This window comes from Bactrocera tryoni, chromosome 2 (assembly GCF_016617805.1).
Source record: "Bactrocera tryoni isolate S06 chromosome 2, CSIRO_BtryS06_freeze2, whole genome shotgun sequence".
Lineage (NCBI taxonomy): Eukaryota > Metazoa > Arthropoda > Insecta > Diptera > Tephritidae > Bactrocera > Bactrocera tryoni.
The window spans coordinates 46,968,038-46,989,939 of NC_052500.1; the positions used below are offsets into that span (position 1 = coordinate 46,968,038).

Consider the following 21,902-nt stretch of genomic DNA (forward strand, 5'->3'; position numbering starts at 1 on the left):
TTCTAAAAATTATGTACACTGAACTATGTATAAATATCGATTATATTAAATGCATTTCGATGTACTTAACAATACTGCAGGCGGGAACCGCATAACTATGATAAAGCTCAACCAACATTACACCAAACCACAATTTATCAGCAAATGTTGGCAGAACACCAGAAAAGCCAACAAAATCAACATTTACAGCCTACCTTATCTTGCACAGCACTGCAACATCATAGTATGACCTACCATCAACAACAACAACAGCAGCAACAAATGCAATCAGCGGTCACACAATATCCCACTGGCACTGGCGACGGTAGCAGTGGTGCAGTTTATGGTGGCTATGGAAGTGTAGATATATCAGCATCAGCTAATAGTGGTCTTAATGTTAACAATAATTTGCTTAATGTTTCTATGGTAAATCAAAAGCCCAAAGGTTATGCAATAATACAGACGACCACAAATTGTATGCCCAACACCACACAAATCAATGCTAACAACTCACCACATACAGGAAACACATCAGTGCTGTTGCAGACGGTGAAAACGGAACCACCATCCACCGATATGCTATCAATGTATAATTTAAGTGCTTCAAATGATGTTTATGGCATCAACACTAATCTAAGTGGTAACAACAACTCAAACGCTTATAAACCTTATCCCAGTGTGAGCAACTTTAAGAAATCCGCATCCACTGGCGGTTACATTAATGTGCGCGTCAATGCGAATTCTCCCTATATGCACGATCAAACCACAAATGCACAACAAGTACACCAACAATCGTTGCCACTGAATTTAGGTTGTCAGGTGACTTCGTTGCCAAGCCCTTTACAATTACAGGTACAAGCACAATGCCAATTATCGCCTTCATCTAGTCATCAGCACCAACAACAAACACAGCAGTGCTCTCAGCATCTCCTAACAACGCAACAGCAGCATCAGATGCAGCAGCTTAGTCAACAACAGCAGCAGCAGCAACAACAACAACAACCGTCTGTAAATATGATGCCACGTGAAATGATTCGTTCTAATAGTCTACCTTTGAATGTGACACTGCAAAAATTGGATTCACGCTCAAGTCACGATAACTTCGTTGTGCCCAAATATCAAGCTAAAAATAATAAGCCACGCTCACGCAGCAATTCAATACATCAGCATTCGCTAGGTGCACCCAGCGGCACCAATAAGACCAGTAGTGCAACTAATAGTAGTCTGATGGTCTCACCGCAGTTGCAATCAGCTACCAGCGATCCGATGTTAAATAATAGTACCTTAGCTCAACTTTTGACAACGAGTAAGTTAAATTATTATTAGATTTGTAATGCAATCCAACCTTGGTCCGCCCGCCCCTCTTCTCAAATCATATGGTAATAACGCTCTAAGCTTTGAGCTTTAACGAACTGAGCTTTGATATAAAACAGTTTAGTTTCGATAATGTTTTAATATGACTTACCCTCCAAGTTATTCCAAAATATGTAAAATACTAATAACTAATGTACTAATAAGTGATACAGTTCTCTGTCTGCTTGCCGTTTTTGAGATGAAATTCACATAATACCCCAGAAGACAAATCTACTTGATTCATTTGAGATCACTTAGAATTATTAAGTTCTCCAATTTTCATAAAATTGTTTCTACGTAATCTGAATTGCTCAGCATTTTAATCAGCTCATAAAGTCTGAGATTGGGAGTATAACCCAGAATCAATTAGGCTTATACAACATTAACAAAGAAAGCGCCACATACCAATGTTGTTGTATCAATTATTCAAAACTCTCTAAAAACCTTTTTAGGGTATATTATGTTTGCCACGAAGTTTGTAACACCCAGAAGGAAACACCGGAGACCGTATAAAATATATAAACAAATGTGTGACAAGCAGAGTTGCGCGAAGCTACTCATTTGTCGGAATCGCCGAAATCTGACCATTATTGCTTATAGCTGCCATACAAACTGACCGATCAATGTCAGGTCTTTGTATGAAAAACTTGTCAAGATATCTACGAAATTTAGTATGGATTATTCCAAATTAACGACAAACTCTCAGCAGAAATCGTTTAGATCTAACCGCTATAACTGCCATTCAACTTATCAATCCAAATCAAGAATAAAGAATATTTTATACCCTTTTATGCAAAAAAAAATGCATCTGTGAAGGATATTATAGCTTCGGCGTGACAAAGTTACTGTTTTTTTTGTTTTCTTTTTTTTTTGTTTTGTTTCAAAGGGGTTAGATCCCCATCCCATTTAACCCCATAGATAAATAAACATTATTTTTGTGATTTACTTTAATATTATAGAAATAAAATTTATATCATATATTATCTAGGCTCACGCTCGTTGCTTAAGAAACAAAGTTCTTCCTCAAGTGCCATATCAAACATAAATGTACCGATGCCTGCGATATCGATGCCAGCAGTGGTGGTACCACCACCAGCTTCTTCGACCATAACTGTAAATACAAATAAATCACAAAATATCGGCAACACATCAAGCAGCGCCAATTACTTTACAACTTCCAATGTACAATGCGCGCCCACTAATGCGTCCGGAACATCAGCGGAATCATCATACACTCGTCACAGCATGCAAATGCATCAAGAACAACTGCAGAAGTCACCAAAAAAATGTACTTCACTGCCAACACCGGCGGCACCACAAATGTTGCATAGCCCACCTTGCAGTAAGGTAAAACTTAATAAAATAAAATTAATTTACATAAGCAGTCGGAAAATATCATAAATACATATATACAATTCATAATTTCCATCAATCAGATGTTAAGTTACCCGCCGACAGCCAGTCAAGCAGCCATGTGCACTAATACCTTGAGCTTATCACCAGAATCCTTTCACGATCAAGATTCACCGCTTTCACCAACACATAGTTTGAAATTTCCACGCGATAATCAAAGACGTGCCGGTCATATACATGCCGAACAAAAACGACGGTATAACATTAAAAATGGCTTCGATTTATTGCATTCGCTTATACCGCAACTACAACAAAATCCCAATGCCAAGGTAGGTGATATTGCTTTAAAATATCATTGTATGAAAAGGTTTTAACACTAATTACTTTCATCTTTGCAGCTGAGTAAAGCGGCTATGCTGCAAAAAGGTGCGGATCACATTAAACATTTGCGTTCGGAACGCAATCAATTGAAGGATCACATGGAAGCTTTGCTTAAGGAGAGAGACATTCTCAATAACTCTCTAACGTAAGTTATCACCAAAATAGATTTTTTTTTTGGTTTATAGCCAAGGTTACATTTGGTAATTCCGATGTTAAGATTTTGATTTTTGTAGATTTTATTAAAATACATATCAGTATCTACATGATCACATGATCCTACATATTAATACAAAAATTTAATTTTTCCCACAGGCATTTGCACTCAATCCTTCCAGCTAATGGCGCGCCTGTAACACGTCAAGGCACCGAACATGTTCGGCAGTTGTATGATCAGTATGTGCGCCATCGTACAATGCAAGACTGGAAATTTTGGATTGTAAGTTTCTAATATGTGATATAAAAGACATAAAAGCTTTGAATATTGTATTCTTATATTTTTTTGCAGTTGGGACTTATATTAGAACCCCTGCTAACCTCATACACAGCGTCAGTGTCCAGTGCCAGCTTGGAGGAATTACGACGCACAGCGTTTTTATGGGTCGACCAACATTGTTCACTGATTGACTTGCGGCCAGGTTTGTAGTGTTATTAAAATTTATTTAAATAACAATATTAATATATGTGTTTTTTCCAACAGCTGTTTCAAATAAGTTAAAGTACTTGTCGATGAAAACCGATATTTTGTCAGACCCTCCGTCAACTTTGAAAGACGAAGTCGCAAAAGCTGTCTATAATAGCTCTGGGCACCATCCCAATTTGCATGGAACTTAAAATATACTATATATTAGACGATTGTTAAGCATAGTAATGTAAAATTTTTCGATTTTTGTTGCTAATATTTTCAAAAATTTGTACAAATATTTTTTATTCTTAAAAAAAATCGTGCCTATAAACTTTAAAAATAGTTACTGTTATACGTTAATAAAGTATGAAAAACAATTTTAATGTAAGCAAAATCTATACAAGTAATTATCACTTCAATAGAATCCAAAAGACAGAGTTGCAAATAATTCATTAAAAAAATTAACAAATTTTAAATTCGGTCACACCGAAGATTTAATAATTCACAAATACAAAAGTTTTCATACATTTGTTTTGATCGGTCTGTTTGTATGGTAGCTACATACTATAGTGATCCGATCTGAAACATTTCTTCGGATATTTTCGTGTTGCCGTGAGCAATAAACTGTTCCAAAGTTTTCCATAAAAGAGGTTTTTTTTTTGTCAAAAATTATTTTATTTATTGGATCTGCTTTTTCTTAAAGCCCAACAATAAATTATAAAATCTTAAATCTATTTAAAAACTAGACAGGCTCAAGCAAGTGATTGAGCTGTTTTGGTGATACGTTGCTCTTTAATATGCAGGCATGTATCTTCTTTTAAGGCGTGTTTGATCGCAGGAAACCCTTAGATATGTTACTTCGTTCGCTTGGGGTACTAAAATATTGTTTACTTTTACTGCCGGGCACATCTTTGGTCTTAGCGAAAGTGTAATATGCTTACACTTCTGTTCATTCACATTTATACGCCAGTTCGCTTGCCATTCTTCGACAGAACTTATGTAAATGCTTCGCTAATATTCTTGGTGCTAAAATGTGGCATTTGTTACGGCTCACTAAGCTGTGTCGTCCGCAAAAGTTGAAATTAATACATTATTAGCTGTTGGAAGATCTGCTGTATATATGATGTATAGTGTTGGGCCTAAAACACTGCCCTGGGGTACACCAGCCCTTATCTGTCGTTCATCAGATATGAAATCTCCCACTTTTACCATAAATTTTCTATTTTTTAAATAAGACTCCAATGTTTTATACAATTCTAAAGGTAGAATTTTTTAATCTTATATAAAAGACCTTCGTGCCACACCTTATCAAACGCCTCAGCTACATCTAGAAATATTGCTGAACAGTACTCTCTGTGCTCAAATGCTTTCCTTATCTCGTTAGTAATTCTATTTACATGCTCTATTGTGTAATTGTTGCATTGGTATTGTATTATTTTCGTGGAGGAAAGGAGACATCTTTGATAGAAATACTTTTTCAAATACTTTTGAAAGACAGGGTAGAAGACTGATTGGTCGGTTTGAAGACGGCTGTGTTAAGTCTTTCCCAGGTTTGTCTATCAAGATAATTTGTGACTTTTTCCATGAAATTGGATAGTATCCGAAACTAAGAATTGGAAGGATGGAGTCATGTGTAGAAGTCCACGCAAGTGAGGAAAGTTCTCTGATCGCCATTCACTTGGGAGTGGCCAGAAACGATTCTTTTACACATGGCTCAAGCAGCTCACAACTTCCGGTCTTTGACCAAGTATTCGAAACGAAATAAGGACTACGATATTAGGGCATGCACCTGGAATGTCCGGACCCTTAATTGGGAAGGTGCCGCTGCCCAGCTGGTTGATGTCCTCGCGAAAATAGAGACTGACATCACCGCCGTCCAAGAAATGCGATGGACGGGACAAGGACAGAGACAAGTAGGTCCTTGTGACATTTACTACAGTGGCCATATAAAGGAGCGCAAGTTTGGTGTTGGATTCGTGGTGGGAGAGAGACTCCGTCGCCGAGTACTATCATTCACTCCGGTGAATTAACGTCTAGCCACAATCCCCATCAAAGCGAAGTTCTTCAACATATCGCTGATTTGCGCCCACGCCCCGATGGAAGGGAAGAACGATGTGACCAAAGATGCCTTCTATGAGCGCTTGGAGCGCACTTATGAGAGCTGCCCCCGCCACGATGTCAAAATCGTGCTTGGCGACTTTAACGCCAGGGTGGGCAAAGAAGGTATATTTGGCACTACGGTCGGTAAATTCAGCCTCCACGACGAAACATCCCAAATGGGTTGAGGCTGATTGACTTCGCCGGGGCCCGAAATATGGTTATCTGATATTATGGTTACTAGATTCCAGCACAAGAAGATACATCAAGCTACTTGGCTGTCTCCAGATCGAAAAGTCACCAACCAGATCGATCATGTTGTGATAGACGGAAGACACGTCTGTAGTGTTCTAGACGTGCGTACGCTCCGAGGTCCTAACATCGACTCGGACCACTATCTTGTTGCAGCCAAGATTCGCACCCGCCTCTGTGCACTTGCAAAAAACGCACGTCAACAAACACAAGGAAGGTTCAACGTCGAGAAGCTGCAATCACAACAGACAGCCGAACGATTTTCTACTCGGCTTGCACTCCTGCTCTCTGAGAGCACTCGTCTGCAATTCGGTATAAGGGAACTGTGGGACGGCATTTCAAACTCCTTACGTACAGCTGCAACCGAAACCATTGGTTTTCGGAAAGTGCAAAAGAACAGTTGGTACGACGAGGAGTGCAGTGTCGCAGCTTAGAGAAAACAGACTGCCTTCCCTGCAACGTTACGATCGACCACAACACGTGCGGGATGGGATAGATACCGAGAGTTGAAGAGGGAAGCGAGACGCATTTGCAGACAGAAAAAGAAAGATCCCGAAATGCGTGAGTACAAAGAGCTTGATAAGCTGGCCGACAGGGGTAATGCTCGAAAATTCTACGAAAGAATGCGGCGGCTTACAGAAGGTTTCAAAACCGGAGCATACTCTTGTAGACCCCCCAAAGGTGATCTAGTCACCGATGCCCAGAGCATACTTAAATTATGGAGGGAACACTTCTCCAGCCTGCTGAATGGCAGTGAACGTACAACGACAGGAGAAGGCGAACCCGATTCCCCAATCGAAGACGATGGAGCAGACGTTCCATTGCCCGACCATGAAGAAGTTCGAATAGAAATTACCCGCCTGAAGAACAACAAAGCGGCGGGGGCCGATGGATTGCCGGCCGAGCTATTCAAACACGGAGGCGCAGAACTGATAAGGAGCATGCATCAGCTTCTTTGTAAAATATGGTCGGACGAAAGCGTGCCCAACGATTGGAATTTAAGTGTGTTCTGCCCAATCCATAAAAAAGGAGACACCACAATCTGCGCCAACTACCGTGGGATAAGCCTCCTCAACATCGCATATAAGGTTCTATTGAGCGTATTGTGTGAAAGATTAAAGCCCACCGTCAACAAACTGATTGGACCTTATCAGTGTGGCTTTAGACCTGGAAAATCAACAACCGACCAGATATTCACCATGCGCCAAATCTTGAAAAAGGCCCGTGAAATAAGAATCGACACACACCACCTCTTCGTCGATTTCAAAGCTGCTTTCGACAGCACGAAAATGAGCTGCCTTTATGCCGTGATGTCTGAATTTGGTATCCCCCAAAACTAATACGGTTGTGTAAATTGATGTTGAGCAACACCAAAAGCTCAGTCAGGATCGGGAAGGACCTCTTCGAGCCGTTCGATACAAAACGAGGTTTCAGACAAGGCGACTCCCTATCGTGCTACTTCTTCAATCTGCTTCTGGAGAAAATAGTTCGAGCTAAGAGTTAAGAGTGTACAGCTGATGATATTGATATCATCGGCCTCAAAACTCGCGCCGTTAGTTCTGCTTTCTCCAGGCTGGACAAGGAAGCACAGAAAATGCGTCTGGCAGTGAACGAGGGCAAAACGAAATATCTTCTGTCATCAAACAAACAGTCGTCGCACTCGCGACTTGGCTCTTACGTCACTGTTGACAGCCATAACTTTGAAGTTGTAGATAATTTGTCTATTTAGGAACCAGTGTTAACACCACCAACAATGTCAGCCTGGAAATCCAACGCAGGATTGCTCTTGCCATCAGGTGCTACTTCGGATTGAGTAGGCAATTGAAAAGTAAAGTCCTCTCTCGACGAACAAAAACCAAACTCTATAAGTCGCTCATAATTCGCGTCCTTCTAAATGGTGCAGAGGCTTGGACGATGACAACAACTGATGAGTCGACGTTACGAGTTTTCGAGAGAAAGGTTCTGCGAAAGATTTATGGTCCTTTGCGCATTGGCCATGGCGAATATCGCATTCGATGGAACGATGAGCTGTACCAGATATACGATGACATTGACATAGCTCAGCGAATTAAAAGACAGCTGCTACGCTGGCTAGGTCATATTGTCCGGATGGACGAAAACACTCCAGCTCTGAAAGTATTCGACGCAGTACCCGCCGGGGGAAGCAGAGGAAGACCTCCACTCCGTTGGATGGACCAAGTGGAGAAGGACCTGGCTACGCTTGGAATATCCAATTGGCGCCACGTAGCGAAAAGAAGAAACGACTGGCGCGCTGTTGTTAACTCGGCTATAATCGCGTAAGCGGTGTCTACGTCAGTAAAGAAGAAAGAAAGGTTAATATTTTTAATCGGTTGGTTTCTTGTTAGTTAGAAAACTCACGGACGCTGTGAGCGAATTGAGTATTGATGGAGCCATCTTCAATCTGATGTTGTCTAATGACGACTGTGTGGAACTCGCTCTGATGGAGAAGAGTTTATAGGATAAAGATCCTTCATTCATTTAAACAGGAAGCTTACGTGGAAACCAAACTAAGACGTTAGTTTAAAAAAAAGCAGTTACAGCACTTTACACCTCTAAAGCACTTTACACTTCTAAAAGGGCTCAAATTGAGACTAATTGACTCTACACAGTATATGAAGACCAAAAGCCGATAGTACATATATGCATCAGTGGAGCTGTTAGAACAACGCTATTTTACATTTTTACTTCAATTATTGCCCACAGAAGAGCGAAGTCAGCTCTTAGGCATTCTAAGACACTTAGTAAGTTAACGTTTCCACTCCATATTACGGATTTTCAAACTCCTATAAAATTTAGCTTAAACTCGGTTCCAAATATTGCCTTCCTTTGCAGAGAAGAGGGGAAAAGAGAAAAGGTAGATAGGGACACAGGGATAAGAATCTATACGGATGGGTCTAAACTAGATAATCGATTGGGAGGTGGCGCCATTTCAGGAAAATTAGTCTTCCAAGTGGTGATCACATCATGATTTCGTTTCACTCTAAATTAAAAAGAAAAATGTTAAACAAACAATATCAATGCATTCAATAGTGTCAAATTTGTTTTCTTACTTCAGTTCATTTTTATATATATACTAGGGGATCCAGCCACGCGTTGGTGGTATATATCTTATACTATTATTCATATAATAAACTATTCAATACAGTGAAAATACAGGCATAAAAATCCAAGGGATTATACTTAATATTTAATTTTGAATATGTTCATATAAATAAATTTCATTGGAAACAAGTAAGGAAGGGCTAAGTTCGGGTGTCACCGAACATTTTATACTCTCGCATGATAAAGTCATCAATCAAGATTTCATTATACGTCATTTACATACATATTTTTCAAATACCGTATTTTTGTAAAGTTTTATTCCGCTATCATCATTGGTTCCTAATGTATATACTCGTATTATACAGAAAAGCCATCAGATGGAATTCAAAATAGCGTTATATTGGAAGAAGGCGTGGTTGTGAACCGATTTCACCCATATTTCGTACATGCCATCAGGGTGTTAAGAAAATATTATATACCGAATTTCATTGAAATCGGTCTAGTAGTTCCTGAGATATGGTTTTTGGTCCATAAGTGGGCGAGGCCACGCCCATTTTCAATTTTTAAAAAAGGCCTGGGTGCAGCTTCCTTCTGCAATTTCTTTCGTAAAATTTAGTGTTCTGACGTTTTTTGTTAGTCGGTTAACGCACTTTTTAGTGATTTTCAACATAACCTTTGTATGGGAGGTGGGCGTGGTTATTATCCGATTTCTTCCATTTTTGAACTGTATATGGAAATGCCTGAAGAAAACGACTCTATAGAGTTTGGTTGACATATCTATAGTAGTTTCCGAGATATGTACAAAAAACTTAGTAGGGGGCGGGGCCACGCCCACTTTTCCAAAAAAATTACGTCCAAATATGCCCCTCCCTAATGCGATCCTTTGTGCCAAACTTCACTTTAATATCTTTATTTATGGCTTAGTTATGACACTTTATAGGTCTTCGGTTTCCGCCATTTTGTGGGCGTGGCAGTAGGCCGATTTTGCCCATCTTCGAACTTAACCTTCTTATGGGGCCAAGGAATACGTGTACCAAGTTTCATCATGATATCTCAATGACGGACAGACGGACGGACAGACAGACATCCGGATTTCGACTCTACTCGTCACCCTGATCACTTTGGTATATATAACCCTATGTCTGACTCTTTTATTTTTAGGACTTACAAACAACCGTTATGTGAACAAAACTATAATACTCTCCTTAGCAACATTGTTGCGAGAGTATAAAAATAACGAATTTAAATTGTTTTCATCCATTCGGACGCCATGACCTAGGATGATGAGTGTCTTGTCTTTGTTCGTCGAGAGAGGACTTTATTTCTCAATTGCCTACTCAGTCCGAAGTAGCACCTGTTGGCAAGAGTATTCTGCGTAGGACTGCAAGGCTGACAGTGTGGTTGGTGTTAATACTGGTTCCAAGATAGACGAAATTATCAACGGCTTCGAAGTTATGACTTGCTTCGAAGTTTCGTCTTGCCCTCGTTCACTACCAGACCCATTTGCTTCGCTTCTTTGGAGAAAGCGGAACTAACGGCGCGGTGGTTTTGGCCAATGATATCGATGTCACATTGTACCTTCTCTAATCAGCTTTACAGCTCAAATTATTTTCTTCAAGAGTAGATTAAAGAAGTCGCACGAAAGCGAGTCGCCTTGTCTGAAACTTCGTTTGGTATCGAACGGCTCGGAGAGGTTCTTCCCGATCCCGACGGAGCTTTTGGTATTGCTTAACAGCTTAGTTTTGCGATGATACCAAATTCAGACATAGCGGCATAAAAGCAGCTCCTTTTCGTACTGTCAAAAGCATCTTTAAAATCGACGAAGAGGTGGTGTGTGCGTCGATTAGCTTTTCACGGGTCTTTTACAAGATTTGACAATTATCCTATTAGTTTTCGTTGCATCAAAGCGAACCAGACCGCGCTAGGGCAAGTCAATTTGTTGACGGGATCATTTTGTGTACTGTTAAAAAAAAAACTGTCGCAAAATTCCACAAATTAATAAAAATTAAGAAAGTGGGAACTAATGGGTGATCCAAGTAGAGGTTTATTGAGAGAACCCCCCAGTGAGCAGATAATTTCACGTTTTCGGCCAGTTGATTGACCACCAAGATCGTGTGATATCACACCGTTAAATTTTTTCCTGTGGGCATATGTAAAGTCTAAAGTTTATACGGATAATAACTCTTCCATTCAGGCCCTGGAGTAAAACACCTAGCGCGTCATTCGTCAGTTATCAGTCGATAATCTCGAACGTGTCGTCGAAAATTGGACTCAACGGATGGAACATCTGAGACGTAAGCGCGGCCAGCATTTCAAGGAGATTATATTCAAAAAATAAATGCAAAAGAATGTTCTTTCGAATGATAATAAACATTCTCCATTAAATTTTAAGTTTCTACCTTTTTTCGTTAAAAATCTTTTTTTTTTTTAAATATATACAATGTTCTTTACACGTTTTATGAAATCTTGTCCAAAATCATGTCCGTGTTCGGTCATCGGAATTGCCTTTGTATCATGAAACTTGTCTAGTTAATGGAGATGTCCGGATATGAGGACCGTCCGTATTGGAGAATTTCACTCTATAATTATTTTCTTTGTGCTTCTGGCGGCGTATATCAGCAACACTGCAATAATAGTTTAATTTCCGGGTTTGTGTATACGCTAGATGGCGCGCCAAACCACTTTCTTTTTGCTTGTTGCAAGCAGAAATGTTACACAACACAAACGCCCTACTTTTTTTTACAATTTACATGCAATTTTTCTATGCTGACGTCATATGAAATTGGTTGGCGTAATCTTTTCATCTATCATTCTTGGTTGTTTTATAGGGTCTTTTGTCGGGAAGAGTATTATAACTTCGTTGCACCTGAAGATAGCGTTCTTTTATTAAAATTGAACCCTAATTTAACGCACTGTATATAATGAATAATAGTAGTTGGGCTATGACATATACATACATAGGTACTGAAAATATTTCAAAATGCTTATAAAAACATATTTTTTTATATGTATACCTCTTTGTATATACATACATATGTATATAATCAGGCACAATGAATTTACTCAATTTATTTTAGTTTTGCAATGTCACGCCAGTTCGCCATCTCACAGTAATCCTATGCGATTTTTTTTTACCACTTGCAATTCATTATCTTATCTAAATAAGGTTGATAACAAAAGAAATATGTAAAAACACACATATGGCTAGCCATAATCACAATGAATATTGCTTTATTACTTGCAAACAAATACAAAATTGCTTCAGAATAAAGTTGTTTACAAATGTATATAAGTAATCGTATAATAATCAACTTATATAGGTATTCGTACATACATACTTATTTGTTTGTGTAAAAGGGTGCACTCTATAAAACGACGAAGTTTAGATTGTTTTCGTATTTGCTTGTTTGTAGCCACTTAACAGACTTAATTACAATCTTACGATTTGAATTATAATTAAAGCATATGTTGGCCTTATCTTATACAATATTATCAATGATGATTTGTAATGTTTCTTCTCATATTTTCTTTTTAAGGCAAAATGTAAGTCACTTACGTTTTTTTACGAATTATAATTATTTATATTAAAGCTTTGGTTTTTGGTATAAGTTTCGAAATAAAATGGCATAAGCGTAAAAAGGTGCACATAATATGCGCTTATAGAAAATTTTGTATTCCTAAGTTTTTAATTTAATTTATTAAGATTTCTTAAGAAAAGCATATGCTACAATTTTTCTATAAATTAATATAGGCATAACTGAAAATTTTAAATTCACAATTTAAATGACCTTTGAAGCCAAACTGGAAAGATTCAAAAACTAACGTAATACGTCATTTTTATTCTGTATAGAATTTATTTTTAATTTAGAAGTGCCGCATTATATCGATTATAAGTAAATAAAATCACATTAATTAATCTTCGAATTAAGGGTTAGGGGTAATCGGAACTAACTTTTCAAGTTATTCAATAATTAGCAAAATATTCATGGGTGCTCTGTAACGTATTTTTTACTTAAAGTCGTGGACGTGTAAAACTTCAAATGAGTTTTCTCAAAACTACGTTTTTTGACGTGGTTACCAGACTGTAGCTCGAAAACCGCTTGACATGAAATTCATGTAACTTTTTGAAAGCATGAAAAAGTATTTCTTGTACGAAGGATTTTTTTTGATCTTGTTCGATTTTTTATATCATTTTTAGCTGTTGGTTTTTCCCCGAAAATCTGGAAGAATGATCTTAGTGACGCCATTTTGTTAATTTAAAAATTGGTTTCAGATGACCATCACTGGTAATCGCAAGGCGTTACGATTGGAACTAGCTGGAATAACTCCAAGAGTCATTACTTTTAAATTTGTAAATACTTTAAAATTTCACAATACCTTAAGTTATACTATTATAGAAAGTCAATACAATTTTTGTCAAATATATAAATTAGAACATCATACATGAATTGCCATTAAGTTTTTCGAATTGCTAGAAAAGATTGCATTACATCAGTACATATGGTGAATATGCATAACCAAACTTTAAATATTCCTAGAAAAAAAAAATAACAAAATTTTATTTATTTCTGGAAAAAATAATAGCATTCAGCAAGTTAAAAATGCATTGCCAGTAAAATTTGAAAGATAATAACAATATGTAATAGTAGTTATTATGTTGAATACGCATTATTACCACAATTGTAATAACACAGCTATGCACATTTTCTTTTTTAGCAAATTTTCATGCCCAAATTACGCATTTATTGTTAAAAGTATTAAAACTGCTCCTATTTTTACGATTATTGCTTATCTTATTAAATTTATTTTTCCAGTCAAAATTAAAATTCTGCGCACCTCTTTCGCGCATACAAACATCACCTTACCGAAAAATATATAAGCGGAATGTTTTAAAATAAAAGAATCAAACGTAAAGATATCTAGAATTGCGGTCTTCAAAATTTCCTGTTTAGTCAATGAAATTCTAACACTCGTTTCAAAAGTAATTCGCATGGACTATTCAGAAATAATAATGTCTCCAAATACACAGATATCGGTACAGTCTACCAAAACTATTTTCTCGAATGATGGTACAATACGTCAAAGATTTGGACGTGGAAGGATATTGTTTTAATATTTCTAGACAATTTCCGAAACTTAATATATTGAAAGGTAGAGTATTTAATAATAATGAAAGTAACCGATTTTTTTCAAATTTTTTACTGTCTTGGAAAATGAATCATAGAAAAGTTTTATATTAATAGTCGAAAATTTCCTGGGTGACTATAGAATATCAAATTATGAAGAAATTCTGTAAAATACGATTATAAATCATAAACTCTACGAGTAAATATGAGTATCTCCGCAAGCATCTGGACAAATTTCCGGTTAAGTTAGGAAATTATATTGAAGAAAACGGAGAGTAGTCCCACCAAGACCTAAAAGTGAAGGCAGAAAGGAAACAAGATTGATGGGATCGTCACATGATAGCTTAATTGTCCTTAAAAAAGATTTTTGGCTGGAATATTATAAAAGGAAAGCTCATTAAAGGAAAATTGAATTTTGTTGAAATACAGCATATTTCCGAAATTTTTCTCTATCTCTACTTCAATGTATTCTTAAACAAAATTGAAATTATTTATCTGTTCATAACATATGTTATTTTGTGTTATAAACTGCGGGCACAAATATATCCAAAATCGATCCTATAGCTAGGGCAAGTGAATAAAATTATAACATTAGATTATTAATATGTATGCGCAAATAAGTATTAATAGCAATGTATTTAAATTTTCTATCCACTTAAGATTGCTTAACTAATGCTAATTTTAAATAATGACTCAAATTTATTTGTAATACAAAGTAAAAATTATTAATAGAACAAGTTTTTTTCAAATCGTATAATACAAAAGTATATTTCATTTTAATGCAGTGGAAGTGTTATGAAACCAACTCAATGTCATTGCAGCTTACGCTTTTGACTTCTAATCCTATTACGGTTTGCAATTGGACTCAGTTCTATTAAAGTTAAAGCAATTCAACTTTATGCAACAAATACATTGAATGTAGCACGTTATTAAGGCACAGTTATTTAGACAACAGCACGATTTTTCTGCAATAGGCTAGCAGTTGCCGCTGTCGGCAAATTAAATATATTTCTAATTTTGCCGACGACAATGGGCAGCCACTTACATATATGTGAAATGTTAAGTTATTATATTAAAAACGCTAACAAGTCTAATACTATTTTACCAACAGAAGCATAAAATAGATTTGGTATATCATTTGAAAAAAGTTGAATTGATAGGGAGGAGCCTGCTTTAGAAGCTTCAAAAAATCGCTTTTTTTTGCTTAAATATCTTCAAAAATTATCTAAGAATATGCCTCAAAGTTATAGATGGGGATTCGAAATATTGTCAAAGCTAGAAGGGAAATAGTGACCGAGCGTCTAGCAGATATATGTACAAGTATGAGCGCTTGGGCAAAAAGCGAAAAATTTGACGCGCGATGTCTCGGTTTTTCATTTTAAGGATTTTTCTTAATTGACAGGCAGGATAGAAAAAAACTAAACGTCGTAGGGAATTGGGGCAAAATTTATTATCTTTGGCATCAAATTATCTTCTATTTAAACTAAAAAAAAACTAAGGAAAGTCAAGTTTGAACATATTTTTAAACAACATAAATTAAAATTTTTTTGGTCAAAACCCACTTTTTTCAATTTTTAAAAAATTGTAGAATTTTACCCTTTTTTTTAAATTTTCTTAGTTTTACAAAAAGATGCGTTATTAACAAATAATATATCGTCTATGTTTTTAAAGCATCAGAACAACCAACTTTTTTTTTTGGCATTACGAACAACAACTAATTCATGTTGCCAACTTAAAAAATTAAGACTTGATAGATAATTAAACTGTTGAGATTTTTAAACGAAAAATCTAAATAATTAAATTAAGTTAATGCTCCCGAAAGGGTGAATAAACATTAAAATGCACAGTAGTTTGCGATCAAATTGAAAGGTGAATTTTTAATTTATACTTTACGTGTCTTTCGAATCGGTAAATTTTTTTCCTATAAGTTGGTAGTACTGTTAGTGACATCTATACTAAATTTCGCGGCAAAATATTTATTAGTATTTGAGATACGCGTCGTTTTGTGAGTCTCTAAAAGTGAATTCTTCAAGTTTTATTATGTCTGAATTTATTGAGCAAAGAAGTGCGATAACGCACCTTCTCATACCGCATTGGTTATTCGTGATCATTTCGCCACATTTTCAACTAATATCGTGCCGAAATCACCGCATTCGCCAGATTTACCTTCGTATAACTTCTGGCTATTCAGCAAATTCACATGACCACTCCGAGGACACCGTTTTGAGGATATAAAAGATGAATCGAAGATGGTCATCCCGACAGAGGATTTTGCCAAATGCTATGATGACTGGAAAATTCGTTGGCATAAGTGTATTGGAGTGGGAGGGGATTACTTTGAAGGAGATGAAATGGACAAAATTCACCTTTCAATTTGATCACAGTAGTAGTATTGCAATGAGGAAAATGTTGGAGTCATAACTGATGTGCTGCGCTTTCATTCCATGAATTTCAAATTAATGTTTATAATATGTTCGAAAATTTGAATCTTATTGTAAACTGTTATACCACAACAAAAATTGAAGATCGATAAAATTGATTTTTGCCAGATTTGGGTTGATTTCCATAATAAAGAATTTCAAAACTTCAACAAAAATACAGAAAAATTGAGCTGCAAACCGTAGTCGGGGCATTAAACAACATAATTTCATAACAACACATTGAATAAGATTATTAATTTTTTCAATTAAAATTTTTGTTTTCAAAATTATGGTTATTGTTAAAACTGCATATAAGTTATGCATGGTAGTAATAGTAATAAAAATAGATTGGCGTAGAAATTATAAATTATAAAGTTTAAAGTTAACTTTAAAGTACAATACACACATACATATGAACTGTCATGTGTCTAATTTGTTCTATTTTGAAGTACAAATTAATTTACCGTTTGTTTCTTTGTTTGTTTCTAAACAATTGACCGATAGTTGTTATTCAAGCAGTTTAATAATTGTATTATCTATAAAAGCTTAAAGTTAAATTATTTAAAAATGATATTTTCTTCTAATTATGCGCTATGTAGTGTATATTTGTAAAAAAGCTTCCTAACTCTCCTAGAGTCTTCACTTAAATTATGTAATTGCTTGTGATATTTGATGTTAAGTTGTTGTTGCACTTTCATTCAACATACTATGTGTGTGGGTGTGTTTGTGTATTAATTTTATGAACGTAAGCTCATATATGTAATATATATGTATGTGTTTGTATGAAATTTGAGAATATCATAAAAAATACTAATTAGTATGGATAAACTGATGCGATTTGTATATTCAGCATTTGTACATTCAGCGCAAGAAAAATTATCATAAGAGTTTAACAAATTTTTTTGTGTGATTTGCAGAAACATCCACACGTGTACACACATTCCGGTGCATACGTTCATTTGTATGTATGGTTCTCGACTAGTTTGTGAGGATCTCGAGGATTAAAGCCCATTTCTCAGCTTTATCCCAATACAGTTATGTCATCTTTTTTGCCCACTTGAGGTCATCGTCGCGTGCCTTGCAGCCTGTACAGTATTCAATTATAGCCTCTAACGTGGGCCAGAATCTAATTAAATGAAATTTAATACAAAAAAGATCGGTTGTGGGTAAGCTATTTTGAACATACTTAATCTTTTCTAATGGCCAATTCAGCCAGCCCGTAGTAATGCAAAAATATGTCTCATGCGGTGCTACGTGATGTATGCGGTGATGTTTTCGTGGTAATACTATGTGATAGTTTTGCAAGAAGAGAACCCATCTCGGTAGACCCCAATAAGTATGCGACCATTTGTGAATCTGTAATATATAGGAAATACTGAAATACTGAGGGATATGAAAATGTTGAAAAAAATTTATAATTTCTGAACACATTGAGGAGCATACGTAAATATGCTCGGAGGCTTACCATCGCCTGTCAAGTGGAGATCACTATTAGAAATACAATTAGTATGTTTGCATAAAAATATTAATGCCCGTTTTCACAGTCCATACTTGAGTTGTGCTTAAGATAAAAAGGAAAATAGTGTTTTTACATTTCATACTTAAGTTATGCTTAAGTACAGAAAATAAGAGATTTAAGCAGTGCTTAGGTAACAGCTGATTTTTGTTTTGAATTGTTTTGAATTTTCAGTTATTTGTCAAAAGAAGAATAATAAGAAATTATTTTTTGTGAAAAAATATGGAATCGGATTGGGATTTCCACCAGTTCCAATAGATGCTCCGACTCGCTAGCGGTGAAATTCGGGGTTCTTTTGTTGTTTTCATCCATTTTCGATATAACTTTTCTCGCAAATTTATGTATTGTCTGTTATAATTTAAATATTTCAAACACATTTGTAAAACATATGTTGCCCATAATGTTGCCATATATCATTATAATATTTTATAGAGACTAAGCATTGACTGTGAAACGCAAACGATTACTCAGTCTGCAACAATGCTTAGCTAAGATTTTATTTGGGCACAACTTAGGTATGGAAAGTGAAACCGGGCATAAATACAACATTTCAGGAATATATATACATATTCCAAATCCTCGAAATATATAGTGTTGAATTCAACCCATTCGAAAATAGTGGACTTTTTTCAAACGATTAGGTAAGCGGTTGCTGCTTTGAATCCAAATTCTTCTATAGATTGCATCAATGCAACCATTGTCTTGGGTTTTTCTTTGCTCATTTTAGCGTAATAGGGACTCTTACATTCTCTTTTGGTTTGAGATCCAGACGCATAATGACCAATACAATAAAGTAATATCCAAAATTTAAACCAAAAATTAAACTTAAAAATAATTATGGTGCTCATAACACCATATTTAATAGCATGTTTTCTAACAACGTAGATGAAAATGCATTCTTGATAACTATTGGCAGCAAGGGAATGGAGAGTTTGTGATAAAGTTTCCTCATCTCATTTAGTAAAAAAGAAAATGTTTCCTCAGTTAAACGAAAAAAACTTATGAATTTACAATAAATATTATTTAAAATCTGTTTAATTGCCAATAAAACTTTGACTTACTTGGTATTAGGAAGTTCGAATGGGTTTAAGTGGTCACGAAGGCTGTTTCTTAAACGCCACACATCAGTTTTGGGCCTAACACTTTTGTCGTCGTAACATAAATGAAACCTAAGGTTTAAATTAATATTTATTCACTTTTTTGTGAACAACAACCAAATTAAATTATTTTAATTTTTCGTTTTAAAATTTTCAGCAGTTTAATTATCTGTCAAATCTTAATTTTTTAGATTAGCAAAACCAATCAAACTTCGACTGAAAATAGTTGAAAATTGTAATAGATAAAAGCAGTTGGGCTGAATTGTAGTTGAATTCCTCCATTTCACGAATTCGACAAACGATGAAGTTCTTCGAAACAGCGTTCAAATTATCAGAAATATTTCGAACTAAATTCTTTATAACGAGCATTGGCATTCTCCAACAGTCACTTATGTAGTGACTCCGTTTTCTTGTGTCCAAAAACTATTTTTTTACGGATTTACTTCTAAATCTTATTTTCACTATATTTAGAACTCACCTGATTTGTCATAGCCACAAATATTGAACACAAAAACAAATATGATATCCAGCCAAAATCTTGCTGGATATCTTGAGGTGATTTCGTGTTAAAGCTGTATGCTAAGAAGCCCAATATGGGTATGCTAACCATAAAGTTGTCACCATTGGTTTCAATGAAGTCATGCCGCGTTATAGACGTTGGATCCAGATGATGTTCACGGAAAGGCCGTAAAAAATTCTGAATAAATGCAAATTGTAATTTATACCTATATCCATATATATTTGTGTACATATATTACAAATTTAACCAACCTTCCCAATGACCGGTAATTCAACGCTACCCCAAGTATCAGCTGCCCAGTGGACTAATCCGGAACCGAAGTCGGCCGTTATAATACCACACAACGCCGCTACACAAGCCACACTCAGTCTTTCAAAATGTATATGTTTTAGGATCAGTATCAGGTCAACTAACATGAGTGCGATGCAGGTGTAAACGCAGACTATCTCTTGTAGACGTTTCCCTGCAAAATACGAAACCAAAGAATATCCTCTGCAGGAAATTAAAAAGTAAATAGAACTTTTACCTGGGCCATACAGCTTAGCAAGCTCTTGTGCACCCTTATGTTGTGGTCCCCACCGAGGAGAATTCTTTTCTGTGTTGAATACCTGTTCGAGTGCCGAATTTCCATTCGGATCCTCCTCAAGCATTGAATTTTCCATAATCTCTTGATCACTTTTTAATGGCATCTGGAAAAATCCATGAATTCGTACAATAACATTTTACGATTTTCAATTGTGTTAACTGAAAATGATGTTTTTCTTGGTAGTATTGAATTCAGCTTAAACTATCGCCCAAAAATGTTATATTAAGGAGCATATGTATATATACTAAATATATATACAGTAGCGGACAGTGAAATCCGGACAACTGAAAAATAATAGTTTTTCTTATTATTTTAGTCTTATTATTTAGTTTTGAAGCGATCCCTCAAGCTGATACGTTCTATAACCCGAACTTCCTTAGAACTTGTCTTCTTCTTTGCTCCAGAGCCAGTTTTTCTCTTAAGAGACCTGGTTTTATCGAAATTTTTCAGAAATTATCCGATGGAAGACTTGCATGATCTGATTTTATTTTCGCAAAATCAAAAAATGTGACCTGGTCTACGAAAAGGGGGCTTAGGTGTCAAAAAAAGGAGAACAATTAATGAGATAACGAGTTTCGCACGTTAGCCCCTTTTTCGTAGACCAGGTCACATATTACTTTTTTGCAATTCGGATTTTTTTTTAATTTGGCTTATTTAAGCTTTAACGAAGCACGAAAAAACTTTGAAACTATTGAAAAAAAACTAAAAGTTGTTATAAAAAGTGTACAGAGCACTAATTTATGTGAAAGAATAAACTTTTTCGCAGAAAATTATACTTGACGGTTACAATTGTGCTTTAAATACAAACCGATGGGTTGTCCGGATTTCACTGTCCGCTACTGTATATAGCCATGCATATACAGAATGATATATATTTTGTGGTCAGGAAGTAAATTAAACTTGGAAAGGTTTTGAAAACATCAATTAGGTATAATTTTAACTGTGAACCGGTATATGTACATTGTGACAAAGAAGTATCCGGAAATTGTAAATAAAATGCAAATTAATTATTCATCAATATTTATTTTGTCGCCTTCAAAGTAATCCCTCGAAACACTTTTCATAAGCACTTTATGGGATGGCCTTCTGCTACTTCAGCGAATTTTGTTTTATCTCTTCGATCGACTGAAAACGGATTTCACAGAGACCATTTTCAGTTTCGGAAACAAGAACGGAGCCAAATCTGATGAATACGGTGGTTGATCGATGATATTCGTTGGGTTTCTGGCTTAAAATTCAGCTTTATCGAGACGAGTCGAGCAAGAATGCGTTTCATACCCAAAACATCTACCAAAATCATTCGAACGGACTCTCTAATATGTCCTGACGATTTCCAAGCACCATATCCTTCACTTTTTTAATATTTTCATACGTTCAAGAGGTCGAAGGTCGTCCAGAACGAGGCATGTCTCAAACGATCTCTCGACCGTATTTGAAGGTTTTGTAGCACTCGTCGGCTTGTGTTTTTGATAAAACTGAATCACCGTAACCCCTTTGCAACATTCACAATGATTCCGCACACGCAATTTGGTGTGAA

At 35.9% G+C, this 21,902-nt stretch overlaps 2 protein-coding genes across 10 annotated transcripts in view; one reads left to right on the plus strand and one right to left on the minus strand.

Moving 5' to 3' along the window:
• LOC120768978 (carbohydrate-responsive element-binding protein) overlaps nucleotides 1–3,926 on the plus strand; it is a 35,462-nt gene extending 31,536 nt beyond the window's left edge. For 3 of the 5 annotated variants that reach the window (XM_040095782.1, XM_040095779.1, XM_040095780.1), the window contains 7 exons: nucleotides 81–1,285; nucleotides 2,321–2,679; nucleotides 2,769–3,014; nucleotides 3,084–3,211; nucleotides 3,379–3,502; nucleotides 3,572–3,701; nucleotides 3,764–3,897. In XM_040095782.1, coding sequence (XP_039951716.1) covers nucleotides 81–1,285; nucleotides 2,321–2,679; nucleotides 2,769–3,014; nucleotides 3,084–3,211; nucleotides 3,379–3,502; nucleotides 3,572–3,701; nucleotides 3,764–3,897 — 2,326 coding nt within the window. Of the gene's footprint in view, nucleotides 1–80; nucleotides 1,286–2,320; nucleotides 2,680–2,768; nucleotides 3,015–3,083; nucleotides 3,212–3,378; nucleotides 3,503–3,571; nucleotides 3,702–3,763 lie in introns of all 5 variants that reach the window. The other 2 variants (XM_040095781.1, XM_040095783.1) reach the window with 1 other exon arrangement.
• LOC120768982 (plasmanylethanolamine desaturase-like) overlaps nucleotides 1–21,902 on the minus strand; it is a 56,180-nt gene that overhangs the window by 11,788 nt on the left and 22,490 nt on the right. For 4 of the 5 annotated variants that reach the window (XM_040095797.1, XM_040095799.1, XM_040095798.1 and 1 more), the window contains exons 2-6: nucleotides 20,306–20,468; nucleotides 20,031–20,242; nucleotides 19,738–19,956; nucleotides 17,833–18,002; nucleotides 17,465–17,772 (exon numbers count right to left, since the gene is read on the minus strand). In XM_040095797.1, coding sequence (XP_039951731.1) covers nucleotides 17,682–17,772; nucleotides 17,833–18,002; nucleotides 19,738–19,956; nucleotides 20,031–20,242; nucleotides 20,306–20,468 — 855 coding nt within the window. In that variant the 3' untranslated portion in view covers nucleotides 17,465–17,681. Of the gene's footprint in view, nucleotides 1–17,464; nucleotides 17,773–17,832; nucleotides 18,003–19,737; nucleotides 19,957–20,030; nucleotides 20,243–20,305; nucleotides 20,469–21,902 lie in introns of those variants that run through there. The other variant, XM_040095795.1, reaches the window with a different exon arrangement.